Source organism: Zingiber officinale, chromosome 1A (assembly GCF_018446385.1).
Source record: "Zingiber officinale cultivar Zhangliang chromosome 1A, Zo_v1.1, whole genome shotgun sequence".
In the NCBI taxonomy this organism is placed as follows: domain Eukaryota; kingdom Viridiplantae; phylum Streptophyta; class Magnoliopsida; order Zingiberales; family Zingiberaceae; genus Zingiber; species Zingiber officinale.
In genome coordinates this window covers 182297627-182319145 of record NC_055987.1, presented here as the reverse complement: position 1 = coordinate 182319145, position 21519 = coordinate 182297627, and the positions used below count along the sequence as shown (strand labels likewise).

General features: G+C 39.0%; 1 protein-coding gene across 1 annotated transcript; it reads right to left on the bottom strand.

Moving 5' to 3' along the window:
• Positions 1 to 12440: 12440 nt before the first annotated feature.
• On the bottom strand, positions 12441 to 17626 carry LOC122038574 (probable chlorophyll(ide) b reductase NYC1, chloroplastic). The gene is made up of 10 exons (XM_042598372.1): positions 17102 to 17626; positions 16365 to 16443; positions 16111 to 16246; positions 15696 to 15770; positions 15380 to 15581; positions 14670 to 14738; positions 14134 to 14273; positions 13636 to 13758; positions 13107 to 13299; positions 12441 to 12918 (listed from the first exon to the last, which is right to left on the bottom strand). Exons 1-10 carry the CDS (start codon positions 17543 to 17545, stop codon positions 12733 to 12735), a joined length of 1647 nt encoding a protein of 548 aa, XP_042454306.1. The 5' UTR covers positions 17546 to 17626; the 3' UTR covers positions 12441 to 12732.
• Positions 17627 to 21519: the final 3893 nt, after the last annotated feature.

Here is a 21519-nt window from a genome sequence, read left to right as displayed (position 1 = left end):
TAATCATGGCACTTGTGGCTCATTATGATTTGCAGCTACATCAAATGAAGGTAAAGACTGCATTCCTCAATGGAGACATAGAGGAGTCTATATATATAGTGCAACCAGAGAATTTTGAGTTAAGGACTCAAAACACCTAGTATGTAGATTAAAGAAGTCCATTTATGATTTAAAGCAAGCGTCCCGTCAGTGGTACTGGAAATTTGATCAAGTGGTTACCTCATTTGGATTTAAAGAGAACCTCGTTGATCAATACATATATATCAAGTTCAATGGGAGCAAGTTTGTTATACTTATTTTGTATATGGACGATATATTACTTGCGAGCAATAATAAGAGCATGCTGCATCAAACCAAGTCATTTTTATCTGATACTTTTGAAATGAAAAATCTTGGTGAAGCATCCTTTGTTTTAGGTATACAGATCTATCGTGATCGTTCAAGAGACATTCTTGGACTTTCACAACAGGCCTATATTGAAAAGGTGCTTATAAGGCATGGTGTACAGAACTATATACCTGGTGACACACTTGTATCAAGAGGTGGCAAGTTTAGCTTGCAGTAGTGTCCATGGCTTGAACTTGAAATAAAAGAGATGGAACAATTCCCATATGCGCCAGCAGTGGGAAGTCTCATGCATGCACAAGTTTGTACTCGACCAGATATCACATTTATAGTAGGGATGTTAGGCAGATATGTAAGTAACCAGGTGATTGGATATTCATACTTCAATTTTACTGGATGCTTGGATAGGAGGAGATCTACTTTGGGCTATATTTTTATGCTTGCTGGAGAGACTATATCTTAGAAGAGCATAAAGTAAACGCTAGTAGCCACTTCTACTATGGAGGCTGAGTTGGTAGCATGCTATGAAGTAGGGATGTAAATGAGCCAAGCCGCTCGTGAGCTATTCGAAGCTCGATTCGATAAAAGCTCGTTTGAGCTCGTTTAATGAGGCTCGTTAAGATAAACAAACCAAGCTCAAACTTCACAATATTCGGCTCGTTAGCTCGTGAATATGTTCGTTAAGCTCATAAATCAACTTTTAAATAAAAATATAATAGTTTTGATATTGAATTTATAGATTTTACACTCTACTTATGAAAAGCATAGAAAAATATATTAAATTTATTTATTAGAATAAAATTATAAATTTTAACAAGAATATTATAATTATTTTAAAATATATAATTTAGTTTTTAATGAATATTTAAATTTATAATTTATATTTATTAAGCCCGTTTAGTGTAACGACCCGACCCTTTTGGCCTCTTGGGCGACTCTTGTGGCGGCCCAACTGGCGACCCTTATGTCGTCGGCTTATTTGGTGACCTCTCATTGTTGGTTGCTACTCGGAAAACCTAGAGGTTCCACTGTACAAAAATTTTGTACAAAGGTCTGAACCTTTTCCTAGCTACCATGTGTTCTTTTAAATTAAATTTTGGATCGCCTGCGGAACTTAACACGTTTGATCCAAAACTTAATCTATTTGTTCTTTTAGGTTTTGACTTGGATCTCCTGCGGAACTTAACACGTTCGACCCAAGTCTCCTTAAGTTATTAATTCTATTAAATATTAATTTCCATAAAAGGTTCCCAGTACTGACGTGGCGAGGCACATGGCCTTCTTGGATATGGGAGCAACCACCACCGACTAGACAAAACCTTTAATAGAAAGCTAATATTTAATTTCCTAAAATAACTTTAGGTTAACCAAAGAGAACAATCAAATCACAAGGAAAAGAAAGAAAACAAAAGAACACAACTTCGAAAAACATATTCGAAATACTAGAACGTAAGCCTCTTGTATTTGGTATTATTTCCAAAAATAACTAGTATGATGCGGAAAGAAAAAATACTAGTTATACCTTCTAGAAAGACCTCTTGATCTTCTACCGTATTCCTCTTCTAACCTCGGACGTTGTGTGGGCAACGATCTTCCGAGATGAGAACCACCAAGCACCTTCTTCTTCTTCCTTCTAGTTTCGGCCAAGCCAAAATCCAAGAGAAGTAGAGGTCCGGCCACCACCACCAAGCTCCAAGGGATGCAAGAAACAAAACCTCCTTTCTCTCTTTCTTCTTCTAGCTAGAACCGGCCACCATCAAGAGCTCCAAGAGGGATTGCCACCGGCCACAAGAAGAAGAGAAGAGAAAGAATCTAGGGCCGGCCACCAAGGAGGAAAAGAGAGGAAGAATAAAATAGAGTTTATCACCCATGAAGGCACCTCTACCCCTCTTTTATAATCCTTGGTCTTGGCAAATAAGGAAATTTAATTAAAAACTTCCTTAATTCTTTTGCCATTAAAAAGGAAATTTTATTTAATTAAAAATAAATTTTCTTTTCTATTTGTAATGGCCGGCCACCTTAATCCCTTTAATCAAGGAAATTTTAATTCACACAAGAATTAAAACTTCCTTATTTGCTTTCGGAAATTTATAAAAATTTCTCAAATAATTTTTCCCTTCATGGTGGTTAATAAAAAGGAAATTTAATAAATTAAAATCTTTCTTTTAAACATGTGGATAAAAAGAAAGTTATCTCTAAAAAATTAAAATCTCTCTTAATCTACAAATAAGGAAAGATATCAAATCTTTTCTTAATCTTTAGAAACTAATAAAAGAGAATATTTAATTTTTAAACTTCTCTTTTAAATTATTATCATGGTTAAAAAGGAAAGTTTTTCTTAAAAATAAAATCTCCTTTCAATCTACAAATAAGGAAAGATTTCAAATCTTTTCTTAATCTTTTGTAGAAAGCTTTAAAAGGAAAGATTTAATTTTTAAACTCTCTTTTAAAACTATGATATCCACATAAGAAATAATTTTAATAAAAAATCCTTTTTAATATGATGTGGCCGGCCACCTAAGCTTGGGCTCCAAGCTATTGGCCGGCCACCTTAAGGCCAACCTTTAGGCTTGGCCGGGCTTCAAGCTTAGCTTGGCCGACCCCTATTGGTTGGGTAAGAAGGTGAGTATGTGGTGGGTATAAATCTCTATATACAAGAGGCTACGATAGGGACCGAGAGGAGGAATTGGTTTTGGTCTCCCGATAAAATTAAGCATCCCGTGCTCGCCCCGAACACACAACTTAATTTTATCAATAATAATTCATTCCACTAGAGAACTATTATTGAACTACCGCACCAATCCCAAATTACATTTTGGGCTCCTTCTTATCATGAGTGTGTTAGTCTCCCTGTGTTTAAGATATCGAATGTCCACTAATTAAGTGAGTTACTGACAACTCATTTAATTAATATCTTAGTCCAAGAGTAGTACCACTCAACCTTATCATCATGTCAGACTAGGTCCACCTGCAGGGTTTAACATGACAATCCTTATGAGCTCCTCTTGAGGACATTATCAACCTAGTATCTCTAGGACACAGTTTCCTTCTATAATCAACAACACACACTATAAGTGATACCATTTCCCAACTTATCGGGCTTATTGATTCATCGAACTAAATCTCACCCATTGATAAATTAAAGAAATAAATATCAAATATATGTGCTTGTTATTATATTAGGATTAAGAGCACACACTTCCATAATAACCGAGGTCTTTGTTTCTTTATAAAATCAGTATAAAAGAAACGACCTCAAATGGTCCTACTCAATACACTCTAAGTGTACTAGTGTAATTATACAGTCAAAATAAACTGATACCTAATTACACTACGACCTTCTAATGGTTTGTTCCTTTCCATTTTGGTCGTGAGCTACTGTTTATAATTTATAAGGTACTGATAACATGATCCTCTGTGTGTGACACCACACACCATGTTATCTACAATATAAATTAATTGAACAACTACATTTATCATAAATGTAGACATTTGACCAATGTGATTCTTATTACTAAATAAATGTTTATACCAAAAGCTAGGCATTTAGTATACACCCTAACACTCATGTCGTCGACCGATGACCCTTTGGTCGTGCCGTTACTCACTAGGACTTTCCACCCCTGGCAGTGGATTTTTTGCCTTCACCAGGATTCGAACTCTAAACCTCCAGGCTAAGTATTAGAGTTTATGAATCCTGGTAACCAAGTGAGATGATCGGCACTCACTTGGCTACCAGGATTCATAAACTCTAGTATTTAAGCCTGGAGGTCTAGAGTTCGAATCCTGGGGGAGGTAAAAATCCACTGGCCAGGGGTGGAAAGTCCTAGTGAGTAACGGCACGACCAAAGGGTCGTCGATCGATGACATGAGAGGTCGCCAAATGGGCCGACGACATAAGGGCCACCAGTTGGGCCGCCACAAGGGCCGCCCAAGAGGCCAAAAGGGCCGGGTCGTTACACCTCCAGATAGGCAGAAAGAGGCACACTTAACCTTCTCGACTTCTGGCCAGTCAAGAAGCTCCATTGTGCTCTCAAGTGTCTTGAACCAAGCCTGGGCATCCCAGGGCTCAGTCGTGCCTGAGAATCTTTTTGGTTTCAGCTTCAGCCACTGGATGATGTATGCTTCTTGTCTTCTAGGTGTTGTGGCGACTTCTAGGGCAACCGATAGGACTTCAATCACCACTGGGGTCTCCATATTAATGGTTGGGGGAGTGGGAGAAGCTGACTTCTGATTGGCCATTAGATTGGCAATCTCTTGCTGCTGCTCGCTACTTGTCTCTGAAGTTGAGCAACAACTTCAGAGAGAATAGGCCCAGGGGTTCTGGGCTCTTCGTTCTCCTGAACTCGGTCCTCAGTATGAACGGTACGGGGACGTCCTCTTCTTGACATCTAATTATGCAGAGGAAAAGGCTTGATAGCTTCTCTAACTCTTCTAATCATACTTATATATAAATATAGAAAAGGGAAACAAAATCTTCGATCTTACTTAAGCATTCATCTCACTTGGTTACCAGGATTCATAAACTCTAACACTTAAGCCTAGAGGTTTAGAGTTCGAATCCTGGGGGAGGCAAAAATCCACTGCCAGGGGTGGAAAGTCCTAGTGAGTAACGGCACGGCCAAGGGTCGTCGGTCGACGATATTAGAGGTAGCCAAATGGGCCGACGACATAAGGGTCGACGACATGAGAGGTCGCCAAATGGGCCAAGAGGGCCGGGTCGTTACAATAAAAGGCGCCTTTTTATTGTAACGACCCGGCCCTTTTGGCCTCTTGGGCGGCCCTTGTGGCAGCCTAACTGGCGGCTCTTATGTCGTCGGCCCATTTGGCGACCTCTCATGTCGTCGACCGACGACCCTTTGGCCGCGTAACTCACTTGGTTATCAGGATTCATAAACTCTAATACTTAAGCCTGGAGGTTTAGAGTTCGAATCCTGGGGGAGGCAAAAATCCACTGCCAGGGGTGGAAAGACCTAGTGAGTAACGGCACGGCCAAAGGGTCATTGGTCGACGACATGAGAGGTCGCCAAATGGGCCGACGACATAAGGGCCGCGAATTGGGCCACCACAAGGGCCGTCCAAGAGGCCAAAGGGCCGGGTCGTTACATTTAGGCTCGATAAAAGCTCAAATAAGCTCGTAAGCCATGAATATATTCGTTAAATAAAGCTCGAGTTCGACTCGATTATAAACGAGCCAAACTCAAACATCCAAGAGTTCGGCTCGGCTCGACTCGATTACACCCCTACTATGAAGCATCCAATCACGGGATTTGGCTGCGGAACTTCATCACAACATTGTGTAGGACCGTGATCGTTCGATAGAGGGGGGGGTGAATATCGATTCGAAAACTCGAGTGTAAAAGTACGCAGCGGAAAAGTAAATGAACGTACAATTGATTTTACTTCGTTCGAAGCCTGTGACGACTCCTACTCGAAGGCCCGTGGTCCTTGACCACTTTCGTTGGGCAATCACTAGCAATTCGAATGTGATTACAAAAAGAGTACAAGAAATGCTAATGAAACAAAATACAAAGCTGTACCGACAGAAAAGAAAACTTAAAGAGCAAGGGCGCGTTGTCGGAGCTTTGTTGGCGTCGCTGGAGCACAGAGCAGCAAAGCAATCTGGGAATTCTGAGAGATGTTCTTAAGAAGCTCCACCCCTGGGGCTTCTTTTATATGCTGCTCCGGGCGCCTGGATCCCTTTCGAGCGCCCTGGTGCGACGTGGCAAGTCCAGTCAGGATGCTCCACGTGGTGAGACGACGCAGAGGATAAAACTTGCCTCCGGGCGCCCAGACCACCTTTTTCCAGAGATTCCTTCTCCTGCAAAACAAGGTTAGTCCGAGGCAAAATATACCCTGCAACACAGATTGTTAGCACAATGAATTAACAGAAAAAGTATGACTTAGATTCCGTCTTTCCGAGACCGAAATCTAGTCACGATCTCGACTTAGATATCCGAAATGGATCTAAGCCGGATCGACGCCTAATGTTCCCTTCCCGGGAACGCGTCTTCGCAATCACTCCCCTCCAGTGACTTACCTTACTTACCTGCCAGACGTCCGGTCAGCCCTTCGACCTGTCTGGACTTCTCGCCAGCTATCCGGTCAGCCCGTTGACCTAGCTGGACTTCTTGCCAAGCGTCCGGTCAGCCCGTCGACCCGCTTGGACTTCTCGCCAGCTATCCGGTCAGCCCGTCGACCTAGCTGGACTTCTTGCCAGACATCCGGTCAGCCCGTCGACCTGTCTGGACTTCTCCTGCACACTCGATCAAAGTGTCAGACAACAACAAAACTAACTTAACCCATTTGTCATTCATCAAAAACCTAGGTTAGACCGTTAGTGCTACCCGCACCAACACATTGCATATCGTTGATGGCATTGACAGGCCATTGAGGACCTACTTTGATAATAAAGCTGCAGAACTTTATACCAAGAATAATCGCAGTTCATCAAAGTCTAAACACATCGATATTAAGTTTTTAGCGGTTAAAGAAAGAGTTCAGAGTTGTCAGATTATGACAGAACACATCAACACAGATTCCATGTTGGTCGATCCACTCACCAAAGGCTTGGTATCTAAGGTGTTTCATGCGCATATTGTGGATATGAGAGTCCTTTTTATGGAAGAAGAAATCATCTAGCAGGAGTTTGTATTTATTACTCTATGTTGATTTATAAAGATAATCATTTATTTTGATTATTGTGCATATTAAAGTTCAAAACATTAATGAGAATTTATATGTTTGTTTGACACTCTGATATGATATCATCATTGATTGTTGTTGTTTAGCATTTGATGTTTGTAAATATGATATAGATTCCTTTTGGAATCATACAGTTTAGATCATTATTTGCTATTGCAGTTTAGCATAAAGTATTTTGTAAATGTAATCTGATATCTTTTGAGGTAATCTTAGGACCAATTGAAAATTGACATGTATTGATCATATTTCATATAATTTTCACTCTACATATCTACATCTTGATCTATGTCATTAATGACATTAGCATTGTTATTATTGTTGGGGCTTGCTACGATCATATACAATAGTTATGACCTCTTTAGCCCTATACCAATAAAGTTAGTAGACCAGATTGTTTACAAGGGTATTATGTACTTATAAATTTTGATATCAACTAAAGTTTTACTTGTATTCCATGTACAACTCACAAGTAGCCCAAGTGGGAGATTGTTGGTTATTATCTCTAATTGGTGGGCTTAATTGTAAGTTGTGCATATAAGTACAAATTGAATCCATTAAAGTGATCTAACTTAGGCTTATTGGGTTCGATTGTTGGATGTAGATTTTATATGTATAGAACTTATAGTCTCGCATATATTATCATCTATATACTGATAATAGATGCTCAATATATATATGGATCTATTGTCTCACATCTATTATTATCTATGAGCTAATAATAGATGCCCACTATATATAGGGTTTGTCCCCAAGGGTTTAGGATATCATCTTGACCTAGTGTCTTGTTTTCCATTGACAAGAAGCTTACGGTGTCGTCATCCCCTAAGCCCCTTGGAAGATTGTCCCCGTTTGCTTCTGCTTCTTTCTTTTTCAGGATCTTTTGGATGACGCTAAAAGATAAAGATATGACTCTTCAATCATGTTCTTTATCATTATGTTATTTACTTTCTTATGCCATGTTTAATTGATGAAACTAGATCTTCTTATTTTTATATTTTTTATATATGAGTTCTTTATATTTTAAAATTCATGTTACTTAGATTTTTATAAGAACTATCAATCTCAGCTCCTTGAATCCTCCACTCATCCATCATTATATTTCTTAGATTTTTTTCCATTCCCTATTTGTTCCTTTTGTTTTAATATATTTTATAAACAGATTTCATATTTCCTGATTTTTTTAAAGTTCATCATCTAAGCTAATTACTTCAATATTTAAAATTTTAAGTCTTGCATGTTGCTCAACTATACAATCAAGCACAAATATCTATTGCGGGAAAAATCATACTCTCATCAGTGAAATATCAAAACAATATAGATAAAACTAAATCATTCAAGAGTGTTTGCATATTAAATCATTCTATGTGTACTGTAATGTAATATTAAAAAAATTTCTCCCTCATAAATAATGGATCTGATAATACTGATTTTCAGGATAAGTTTTCATATAAATTTTTCTGATTTATCAAGATGATTAATGAAAAATTTTTATAGAACTGAATTGCTCATCTCAGATTCTATGTGACTTGATTAATTTTTTTTACATTATTTATAATTATTGGATGAAATTAATTGCCTAAAAGAAGGTCAAAATTACAAAATCAAGGGAGAAAATATTATGAAGGTCACTAAAACTCATGTAGGTTTAATAATATTATAGATGAGTTTATAAGAGTATCCATATCATCTATCTTATCTAAAAATTTTATCCTAAATTTTAAATAGGGTAGCTAAAAATATTTTATATCAGCTACCCTATCCATTTTCTAAATTTAGATTTGATGAATAGTGATTCTCTAAATTTAGGGAATGAAACTTCTATCCTAAAATTAAAATAATATTTCTTTTAAATCTCTCTCCTTCCTCTCATTATTTTCAATCTCTCTCTTTCCACTCATTCCAAAAATATAATAATAAAAAATAGAAGAAAGAGAAGAAAATAATAAAAAATTAAAGATAATAGAAATTTTAGGGTAGTTGATGTAGTGTGTAGTGAAAAGCGATTATCTAAATTTAATAAAATAAGTTATTTACCCTAAATTTTAGATATAATGATAGGAAAATTGATGTGGATATTCTAATCAAAGATGAAGTTAATAGTAATCCTTTACCAATATACATATATAATGAATATATTGGATGATGATATTCCCTCTCTCCTACCGTAATATCTTCTTCTTTCAAAAAGCAATCGGTCCCCGAGGCTACGGTGTCATGGTAGAGTATCCAGATTATCACTCAGGCACCCATTTGATCCCTAGCTATGGTATATTTGCAGAAATTTTTCCTCCAAATGAGGTGCGCAATTAAAGGATATTGGATTTCTAGGTTGTCTGCCATCCGGGCTTCTCGATTTACCCTGATGGCCGATGAAAAATTTTTGTGGGGTCGGGCTAGTCACCCCCAGAGATAGTCAATGAGGCTAACTGGGTTTATCATTTTTTTCTTTCAAAAAGCAATCGCCCCCAGGATATAGTACCATGGTAGGATATTCAAATTGTCACTCAAACACCCGCGGTTCAATCCCAGCTATAACATATTTGCAGGATTTTTTCCTCCAAATCGGGTGCGCATCCAAAGGATGCTGGGCTCTTGGTCTGTCCACCGTGCGTGCTTCCCAATTTACCCTGGTGGCCAGTGGAAAAATTTTACGGGACTAGGCCGGTCACTCCCAGGGCTAGTTAATGAGGCTAACTGAGTTTATCATTTTTTTTATCAAAAAATAATCAAAGAATCTTGGGCTTCTGGGCTACTCGTCGCATGCGCTTCCCTATTTACTGTAGTGGCCAGTGGAAAAATTTTATCAGGGCAAGTTGGTCACCTCTAGGGGCTAGTCAATGAGGCTAACTGAGTTTATCATTTTTTTTCTTAAAAAGCATTTAGTCCCTGGGGCTATGGTACCATGGTAGGATATCCAGGTTGTCACCCAGACGCCCATGGTTCGATCCCCAGCTATGACGTATTTGTAAAAATTTTCCCTTCAAATGAGGTGCGCAACTAAAGTCGATTCTCAGCTATGATGTATTTGTAGAGATTTTTTCTCTAAATGAAATTTACTAATGAATTTGGGCTTCTAGGCTGTCCGCCACAAGTTCTTTCTAATTTACCATGATAGCCAGTAGAAAACTTTTGTAAGATCGGGCCGGTCACCCAAACTCGACGTTACCTAGCCTGGATCTTTTTTTCCCTTAAAAAGTATTTAAATTCAGGGTGGTAAATTAGTTATGTCAAATTAATTTTTATGATTTTCATATTTATTTAATAAGATAATAAGTGGTTTCTTTTTATAACCTTGAACTTGGTTTCTTTTTATAAGTCTGAACTTGGTTGTTTAGATATTATTGAGCTCTCAATTCAAGTATTTTTGATTATTTCAAACTTTTATATTTTAAATTTATTTGATTGGTTATTGAGATTGATAATACAAACTTATTTGTTTATTTTAATTTTTAATTTATTTATTTAGTATATTGATTAGAGTTTTATTCATGATCGTTGTTCCCGAATTAATATTGTTCTTAATCCCGTCTGAAATCGGTGAGGGCTGAAATGTCGGTGAGGTAGCTGTTGCCATGACCCGAAGGGAGAAGAATAAGGCGTGTTGTCTTCTAGGTTGATTGAATTGCTAAACCTCCAAGAAAAACTAAGAACAGGAGACCGAAGGTGCTAGAAAGTCTTCCATTAATGGTACTTGCAAGGCTGCTTGAAGATAGAAAAAGATAGATGGAGTGTTAGAGGGAGTTTGGGTTGCCCCGGCCTTCTACTTTGACACTTAAGTCAATCTCCAGTGATAGGAATGAAAAAAATAAACAATGTAATAAAATAACATGTATCTCTATAGATGCATGCATATCTTGGAAATGGGGGCGGGACTTTTTATAACTGAAAGAGGGAGATATCACATTTACGGCTGTCAGGAGGAATGATGTGCTTCTGACGGGATATTGTATCAAAGTAAGAAAGATGTCCTATTGTTGTATTAGAAGGTCTCATCAATCACATCTAGCACTGTAGGAGATCTCGTGAGATTACGGTATGTCCTCTCTGCTACTCCACATGCCACATTGGTCCACGTGCTTGAGAATTTGAATATCTAGGATTGGGAGGAGTGTTAGGTCGGAGTGAAGGTGATTCAGAGCGTCCAAGCTACATGGCCGATCAGATGTAAACTGGATATCCAGTCGGGGAGCTAGAGAAGGTGCATGCCAAGAGGCAATGACAGTAACTTAAAGGCCAGAATATGACAACGGCTCAAAGGCCAGAATATGACAGTGGCTTAAAGGTCGGATGACTCTAAGGCCAGAACAAAGTAGTGGCTCGAAAGCCGGATGGCTCAAAGGTCAGAACACATTAGCGACTCGAAGGACGGAACACAACGGCTAGGGCTCCAAGAATCAGATCGATTGCGGAGGCGGAGTACAACATAAGTGCACAACAACGAGGGCTAGAAGGCCCAATAAAGGGATCTAGCTTGGGGGAGCATCATGCTCTGATGACGCCTGGAAATGTGTCGAAAGTGATGGTAGCGACCATATTTGTGCCAGGGGCGACAACAGTGGCCGGATCGATGTCCGAGGTGTACGACAAATTTACATTGGAGACAGCCGACAACGACTGAATTGATGTCGAAGGTATACGATAGCGCCAAATCTACGTCGGATTGGTGTTAGAAGTTATGACAGCGAATAAGTGCGGGATCAGTGTCGAATGGAGGCACGGTGTAGGTGTAAACTATGGGTAACGATTGTGAGGGAAAAAGGGACTGTTCTGGTGGCAGAAATTGTGTCGAAGACGACGATAGCGACGTGGAAAGGAAAGGCAGCATCGGTGTGCAGTGAGAAAGGGAGGCGACGTCAAAAAGATCTAGTGGAGAAAGAAGAGATCCCCGAAGCTAGGGCTTCATGTGAGGGCAGAGAGCAGCAGCGGCTGAGGCAACGAGGGGGGCGTTTGGGTTGGCCATATGGTGCCGACGATCCAGATACACGCGGTGTCCCCTCAAAGGGAGGGATATGAAATGACCAAAAAGCCCTAGCCATCCACGTGGCTAGCTTATATACCCACATCAGTTCGCAAATGTTCACAAATATTAACAAATTAAACACATATGCATTTAAGCTTGTTTGTTTAGTTTAATGAGTTATTCAAGTATGTGTATTTATTGATCTTATATATATTGAATAAACATAAACAAACTCTTATAAAATTAAATATCAAACTTGTTTATGAATATTGTATTCATTTATAATCCTGCTTAAATTATCGTGAATAAAATTTCAAATTGTTAAAACAAAACCTACAACACTTAACCTAATCATCCATAATACCTCTAAAATTACACCAGGATGGATGAAAAAGAAACGAAGTATGGCCCTTAAAACTCAATTTGGGAGTAGCATACAAATTATGCATTTTCATTCTATAAAATGCTGTCCTTGACATGTGAGATTCATTACCAATTTAAAATATCTACAGACAAATCTCTTCGGGCCGTGGAATGTCCACTCGGCTGCTGCCCCAAAAGTCTTGCGTGTAAAACTACATGGTTAATAATTCATATGGCTGTCTCTCACAAACATGGTCTCATTAATTGATTCATTCCTCTAGACTGCCCTCCCATCGGCGAGGAAGTTTTTGAAAAAAGATGGCTTCCACTTATAAGAAATCTTGTTGCATGACCTGGAGTTATGTTCCTGGGAATCCATTGCCAGAGCTGGAGAGTATTATGAAGGCACAGACAACGGATAAGGAGAAAACGGAGACCCAGGTGTTCTCTGCGTACATCTCCATGGCATCAGTAAAAGAAAAGCGTGCCCGGCTCTCAGCCCAGTTGCGAATCCTGTCAGCCTCGGCAGCATATAATGCTCTTCCCTGAAGATGGAACCAAATTTTAAAATGTAACTGACATCACCCGATTTTTCATAATATACAATCGAACATGTTCGAAATTTCAGAAAACTAAGGGAAGAAAATTAAGCATAGACTGAGGGTAAGTGATCTAATACAGAACCAGGAACAAACATTGGCAGAAATATATGAAGAAATGAAGGTTACGTTACCTGCTCATCAAACCATCTGCCTCGACGAAGCCAAGCAGTGACCAAGGCAAGTAAGATTCGAGGTGGTGTCAAGTAATTAACTGCTTTTCCACTTCCCTTAACAACCCGCATCCTTGGCACTAGAGTTCTGGCCACTGTTTCTGGAAGCTCGCAAATTATGTTGAACATCTGTTTGTTTCTCAGAGTTGAACCACTACATATTTGAATAGGAACATAATTGAAAGATATAATCAGCCAACATAATATAATGGTAGACATTCTCAAAACATACAATTAAAACGGCATCTTTGGGATGCAAAGTATAGGCATCCATGTAGTGGTGTGCCAAAAGTAACTTGAGTTGACTGAGAAGAATAAAACATTTTTGAAACAATGATTTAACTATAGAAAAAGACAGTTATGGTTTTATGTGCTGCCACATTCAAAAGTTTCTTCTTAAATTGTTCATTTCCGTCATTGCACTTTGTATGACTCAAATAAGTTGTAATAAACTAGAAAACAACGAAATCATTATTGCATTGATATCTACCTTAGAAGTAAATCTGTCAGGACCATTCCTGGAGAAGCTGTGTGCATTCCAACCTTGGAACGTTTATATTCTTTAAGAAGTGATGCTTGAAGTTGTCTAAGTCCACACTTAGTTGATCCATAGCTGTGAAATAAATAAAATAGTTGGTACAAGGATTACAAAAATGCACTGGCAATTTGGACAATTCATTAGGCAGTATGTGAGTTATACCGCAGTTTCAATAACTTGTTAGGTATTACATAAATTTAATTTGATACTTTGCAATCTTCCCTACTACTGAATATAAGATTATTTTGATAGTCAAATGTGTTATTGACAAGAGAAGTATTCTTGTAAGGAATGCTAATTGCAGACCTTCCATCTGTATAGAAATTTAATTTGTTTATGCAAGTCATGTGAAGTTAGATCCACAAGAAAAGATGATATGATAAATACTAACATATACCTTTCAAAGAAACAAACAAAATATTGGGGCAATAGAAAAAAAAAAAATCTTACACGGCTGTCAATGGTGTGCTTGATCCTCCAGAACCTGCACCATCCATGTTAAATATGTGCCCTCCCTTGTCTTGGGATTCCATGAGATGAATTGCTTCTTTTGTACAGATTAAAGAACCGACCAAGTTTGTTGAGATGATCTAGAAAATCAAAACATGAAACGGCTAAGTCTTACAATATCAGAATTTTCAACATAGATAAATTGAGATCATGCAAAAGCCATAATCAAGAGACAAGAGGAAGTGATTTGAAACATCAGGAAATGCTTAATATGTCAACAATGAATAAGCATAACTTTTGAATTTAGAAGAAACAATCAAAATATTAAGGTAACAAAAAACCTGCATTTCTTTTTTCCTTTGTTATTCTCATTCTCTATGGCCACATCAATGACAAATTTCACTTATTCCTAGTGTTACCAAAAGCTTCTCAAAGATTAACAAAATTATTTGGCGTTGCAATCACAAACAAATAAAAAATATACAGTGGTGTAAATTTTGTCAAGAAGCAAAAAAGGTGATAATTTTTTCCCCAACCTGCTCAATCTCATCATCCGTGAACTGAAGAAGTGGTCTAAAACCTTTATTTGTGCCAGCATTATTAATCTGTTCATAGCATCAAAAAGGCAATCAGATGTTCTGAACATAAAACATAATAGCACAATTAGACAGACAGTCTTCTAAGCTGTGGGTAATTGCATTTCATCTCAGAGATTTCAGGATATACTTGTTTAACAAGCATATAGGCAGATCATTTCCCCTATTTTACCCCTGCCTTACCATTAATTGTATGAATAAAAAAATAATACTTCAAAACACACTTGCATGTGATAGGGGGCATTGAAAATCCTTAGTAAAAACAAAAAGTACAACAAATGACACAGAAATGCAATCAGCGGATAAATTTATATAAATTTAAGCTATTTTGAGATAGGAAACTGAACGCTACTAGCATTATAGCATTATACAATTACAAAATGCATGGCTAGATTGGATGCATGTATTTAACCCACAATTGTTTGGGCTCATGGTTTGTTGTTTGTTTAGATATAGATACTGAACCAAGATGAGAATTGCAATTTCTTTGGCAGTTGACCTAGCTGATGCACTTATAGCGGGGATGTGTTCTCATTCATTTTCACAGATAAAAAGTAGAAATGATATTGAGGAATGACAAGCGGCAAGTCAGGGAATTTAGGTATATATTAAACTGAATGCTATACAATGTTGCAAACTTAGATACTTACCCAAATGTCCACTGAACCCAATTCATGTAAAGCGAAGTTTGCCAATTTTCTTACATCCTCTGGCTTGCAAACATCACAAGCAATACCAACAACCATAGCTTGTGATAAATTTGCTTTGGCTTTGGCTTTGTTTTCAGAAACTGTTAAGCTCTCCTTTAGGTTTTCCCTTAGTTCTTCCACAGTCTGTTGTACTGATTCAGGGCTGTCTTCAACAAACCAAGTTGGAAGAATAAGGAAACTGGCATAAACTGTAGAGACTATAAGAAAGAAAAACTCTCTTATTTGCCTAGAGAGAAGTCAAGACAATGAATACGACCTGCGTGAAGCAATGACAACTCTATCTCCTGATAGAAGAAACTCACGAGCAAGTGCCTTACCTAGCCCTCTTGTGCTGTAAAATAGTGCCAATGGAATCAAAAGACAGCATCTACAGTTCATCAGCTAAAAGAAAATTATCATATTTTAAAGTCATAGATTCTTAATTAACACTGTGAGGAACCAGGTTAGTGCCATATAATCATTATATTGAAAATCTCTGTTTTTTGTACTGCATTTTGCAAGATCCAAGATAATCAAGTTCTCACACATTAAATGAATGTACCAGCTATCTATTCAATGGAATGATGTGCACTAAGATTTCTGTCTTTGTACGGAGGAATTGTCAATCAGTAAAGTGTATCTTCTGAATGAACATATTGCCATATCATTAATTTTATCAAAACTAGTAGTACCTTCCAGTTATAACAACATTCCTTGGACCAGCTTTGCAATGCTCTTCTAGAACTATGTTTGCACCTATCATTGTTCCGATAATAATTCCACCCAGCCAGCTATACCAAATGAGTGTGTTCATCTGACTGTCTCCGCCTACATAGGCAGAAAATTCATCAAAAGAATCATAGATTAGAAAATTAGTTCTTCTCAACCTGAAAGAATCTAATTATGGAAGTTGAGGATCTCAGATAAAGCAAGGAGTGTCAAAAACCTGATAACTGAAATCCAATTGCAAGAATTACTCCTGTACTCATCATGGTAACAAGATATCTTCCTAATTGTGTTGCACACTGTAAAAATAACATGAAAAGAAGAATCAGTAAAGTAGCAATAGAATGACTATAAACATGACTACATGAGGCATTTATACTCTAAAGTGCTGGAACAAGTAAATCTGATGTTGTGGTAAGCGAACTATGGTCACTGGTAATTATTTGAAAGAAAAAAAAAATTAAAACCATGTTCTACATTTACATTAAACAAAACGTGTATACAAGAAAAAAAGTTTGATACAAAGAATACTCACCGTCTAGGAATTTTGTTTCTTTTTACACTTAAGATATCAAGGTTTATTCTTTATCAGCAAAATCTCAGCTCAATAACGCAGCTTCAACTTTATTTCTTCAAATATCAATAAGACAAGATTTTTTGTACATGTAATTATAAATTATAGGATCGCTAAAATCTGCAAGCAAATCTACTAAGAAAAACAATTTCTTTCATGCTAAAAGTTGCCAATTTGACACACATTATCCATAGTCAATCATGACCAGAAAAAGAGAAAGAAGATAGAAACGAATCTAGTAAGAAGACCGTGGTTGAAGAATGTTTGATGACGACAATATGCTTAAAAAAAGAATCGATCTTCCTATTTCTGCCTTCCCTCTTGCTCTAAAGTCAATTGAGAGAAAATAAAGGAGAGGGAAAGGGAATCAAAGAAGAACTCACTGAGAAGAAAACCTCTTCCACTTTCTCCACGAACTTCCTATATTGTCCCACAGGTCTCGAATCTGACCCTGAAAGCTTGACGATCATCGACTTGAGAGCGTAAAGAGCACCCTTACGCTTTAGCTTTCGCGATCCCTTCTCATCTTCGACCACCAGCATCCTGCTGTCACGGTCCTCAGAAGGCAACTCCGAAGAGGAGGTCTCCTCCCCTCGGTTATCCGATCTAAAAGAATGGCAAGGAAACAGTTGGACTCCCCGGCGGCGGAACAACCCTGTTCCAAAGAAGGAGATCCCATCATAGGTGACGGGGTTCCGGTAGAAGCGCGGACGGGGCCTGTAGACGCCCGAATCGCATCGAACGACGTCCTTGGAGCTAAGAAGGTCGAAGGGGTGACGTGGGAGGTGGAGGTGGGCGGCAGCGGCCATGGCTAGAGGATGCGGCATAAGCTGCCACCACAAAACCGAACTATTGCGATGAATCAAGCGAACAGTGAAATATCTAAATATCTCGCGAGCAAGCGAGGAGGACGAAGACCACACGTTTACGGAACGCTCCGCTATCTGTGCGGAGGATCGTCTGTTCGGTTCCGGGACAGGTTCACGAGTCAGACAAGCCAGCGGACACACATGGTGAACCTATACAGGATGGCTTGCTGCATGCTGTTTCCGGAAGACGCAGGATTAGCAACTTCTGTCCTTGAGTTGAGACGGCCACGTCAGCGCATTCGAGGTCGCTTTTTCTCCACGGAAGAAGCGTGGTTGCCGTCCGCGATTTTTGTGGGATGCGAATTATCGTCTCCATGTGTCGCCGTTGTAATTATCGTACAAGTATGATCTTGCGGCTGCAAAGACCAGGCGTTTAACATCTGGACGTTGGTTTGGGAATCTACCGTAAGCGCACGGTTTTGATGGGACGCTTTAAGGTGATCTTTTAAAGGGATATGTATGGGATCCGTGCACCAGGTGCGTGGCGTGTGCTCGAACCGTTAGCTGCGGCAGGCAAGTAAACTTGGAGGAGTGAAGGTTTGACACGTTGTTAACAACGAAATCTTAGCTAATGTACATTTGTTTACATTGAATATCTTTACCACCGGTAAATCTATTTAGTTAAAATCTGACAGATCAAATTGAATTATAATATATGTATATAATTAATATATAAAGGTAATATTATTAAAATATTTTTAATAATAATTTATAAAATATATTTTGACTGATCAAATTTTAGTCATTTGGTATTGCCCCTTTACAATAATATCGATCTATACTACCTAATATAATCCTAAGCAAGTGGTATCCTGCCTTGGACAGAGAGAGGAGGCTCTTACGGATGATTGATCGTCTCTGTAAAACTTTAAATTTAAAAACACAAATGATGGATGGTCAGTGATCCACTATCTCATAAGTTTTTTATTTCAGTAAAAATGTCATATAGTACATCGTAAATAAAATTGAACCATAAATATTTAAAGGATTACATGAGAACCCTGCCAATGTATTGTAGCCGAGGCAGGTTCCAATCAATCCTTGATTCATTCTCCAGGGCTATCATCCTTGGTCTTCTATTTGCATGAAGTTCTCCTTCTAAACTAGGATTGAGAGGGAAGGAATGCACGGACTCTTTCTGAGCCATTGTTGGGTCTTGGGGAATGTTGAGATTCCATCCTTCTTAAGTTGCCAAGTAGGTTAGAATCCTTTACTTCTGATGCGTTTTCAAAATTATAGCTTTTAGGGAAAATGAATCATCCACGTCTATTGGATTTACTCAACTTAAATAATTTAAATATTTGATTTAAATTTTGAGGAATTAATTTTTCTCTACCATTTAACAGAGACAAAATAATTTATTATTATCATGCAAAAAGAAACCGAGATATGAAATAACATTAAATTATAAGTAAAATATAATATATCATAATTGTTGAAGTATTTTAGATTGTGAAAAAAATGAATCCTTTTCATTTTGTGATTAGCGTCGATCATTAAAGATCATTTTAATTATAAAGATCTTTAAATGGAATATATTTTTATTTAATAATTATATATAATTTTGATTGGTGCAATTGGTATCTGGTCAATATTGACCAAGTTGGCCCAACTTAGTTGACCAAATTCCAGTTTACTCGAGTTTAGTTTCGATATTTAATTAATATATTAACTAGTTGAGTGACCCGTTAAATAAGTCAAAGTTGATTGGATACTTGACAATCGATAAATATGTTTGTTAAATAGATCGAACAGTTAAGTAGGATAAGATCAGATACTTAAGGAAAAGTCTAAGTGAGTAATAGTTGATCGGACACTTAACTGTTCGAAGTCAAATAGGAAGTTTAATAGTGGTGAAGTCCTGACAAGTTAAGGTGGACCGGATGTTAGGCAATGGTAAAGTCCTAATAGGTCATGATGAACCGTATGCTAGACAATGATGAAGTTTGAGTAGGTCAAGGGTAATCATATGTCAAGCAATAATAAAGTCCCAGTAGGTCAAGGATGATAGGATACTAGGCAACGACAAAGTCTCGACAGGTCAAGATTGATTAGATGGTAGGTAAAAAAATGTAGAATCGATGACGTGTTAGAGGGGGGAGGGGAGGGGTTGAATATCACTCGTCGCTAATTCGTTTGTTTCGGAAAACTCAAAGTAACGCAGCGGAATAAAGAACAAGACAAAAGCAATGCTAATACAATTTCTTTTGCTTGGTTTGGAGACTGTGACGACTCCTACTCTAAGGCTCGCAATCGTTGATAGTAGATATCTTGGTGTGGCTATTCGCCAGTTCCCCCGGAGTTACCACCACCGCACGAGCTCGGGCATCAACCCATGTCTGTGTGATCGACCCTTGTATTCTTATTTGATGTTCAGAAGGCGAGGGACGCTGGGTCGTCCGGATGGTGGCACTCGTCAGTTGGCAAGTGGATGATTGTTGTTATTGATCTCTGACCGCTCAGGCTAGAAGGTGCAGAAGTCGTCCTGCCGATGGGCTATGAGGAGACCGACCGGATGCGGGACACCTGTGCCACCGGCAGAGATGGGGGCATGAAGGCGGTCGGCGGCGCGTAGATCGTCCCTTGAGGCAGCCCGGACAGTGAAGGTGTCCGGTCGGAGGACAGAGACGCAAGGAAATCCCCAAGGCCCTACTCAGGTAGAAGGGAAGTCTCACCCCGCTCGGATGGGGGTCGAGAGCTGATTGCGGTGGGGGTCTGTAGGGCTGAAGTAGCAGTTCAGGAGAAACCTTCCGCTCGATGTCTTTTACGGTATTGCAGGGGCTCGTCGGAAGTTGCCGACTTCGAAGCGACAACTATCGGGACCATGGACGATCGTTCAGGCAGAAGGCCCGTTGTGGCAGCGCCACATCGCTCGTTGTTGTCCGACTTCCTCCAGTGTCGCTTTCCAACACTTGAGTTCTCTCCTCCTCGCCGAGCGGATCCTCGTGGGAACCGACCGGCTGCAAACCGCATCTCTCCAATTCGGCCACTACCACAACATTAATCTCCGCGTCCGGAGTTTGGTTTTGCTGGCCAGATGTGCACGCAACATGACTTGAGCTGCAAAAGAAAAAAAGAAATCAGTTAGATTCAAAAGTTAAGCTAAGAAGGAGTATACCTAAGCTGGACGGAAGCCTTGTGCAGATCGGGTTTAGGCCGAACAGATAGAGGACACCCTCCAGCAACAACTTGTGTATATAGTATTTCTGACCGACCAAGCTGGAAGCTGTATGAAGGTAGTTTGAGCGGCTCTTGTATTTATTGAGCTCTGGAAGGTTCGACACCTCTAATTGCCAGTTGGTTGGGAAGTCTGGCCGCTCAGGAAAGCGAATGAAGAAGTAGTAATCCTTCCAATGCCTGTTAGAGGACGACATCTTGTTAAAGAAGACTAGGCCCACTCGGGCTTGAAAGAGAAAAGTCTCCGGCTCGGACAATTTGGGATAATAGAAATAGTGGAAGAGCAGAGGAGTAAGGGGAATGTCGTGCAGGTGGAACAAAACGACGACCTCGCACAGCAGCCGAAAGGAGCAGCCGAAAGGAGTTCAACACCAGTTGATGGAGAGAAATACGAAAATATTTACAAATGACAGAGAAGAAAGGATGGATCAGGAACCCAAAATCGGTGGCAAATTGGTCCCTAAAAAACCATACAAAGCTCGGAGGCGGCTTGTTCGGGCGATCAAAAGCCGAGGGAAGACCGATTTGATAATCGGAGGGAATTTCAAAGGCAACCCTCAAACTCTCTGCATCACCTCCGTTGAACTTGGATTTGATGGACGTATACCAAAACCTAGGGACGAAAAGAGGTTGAGAGGAGCTTGCCATCGAAAATAAAAGCGACAGGAAACAACAAAGAAGTTCGATTGGCAGAGCAATGGAACGATTAGATTTAAGGGAAACGGAAGCTTACTAGAGAGATCTCTAAGATGGCC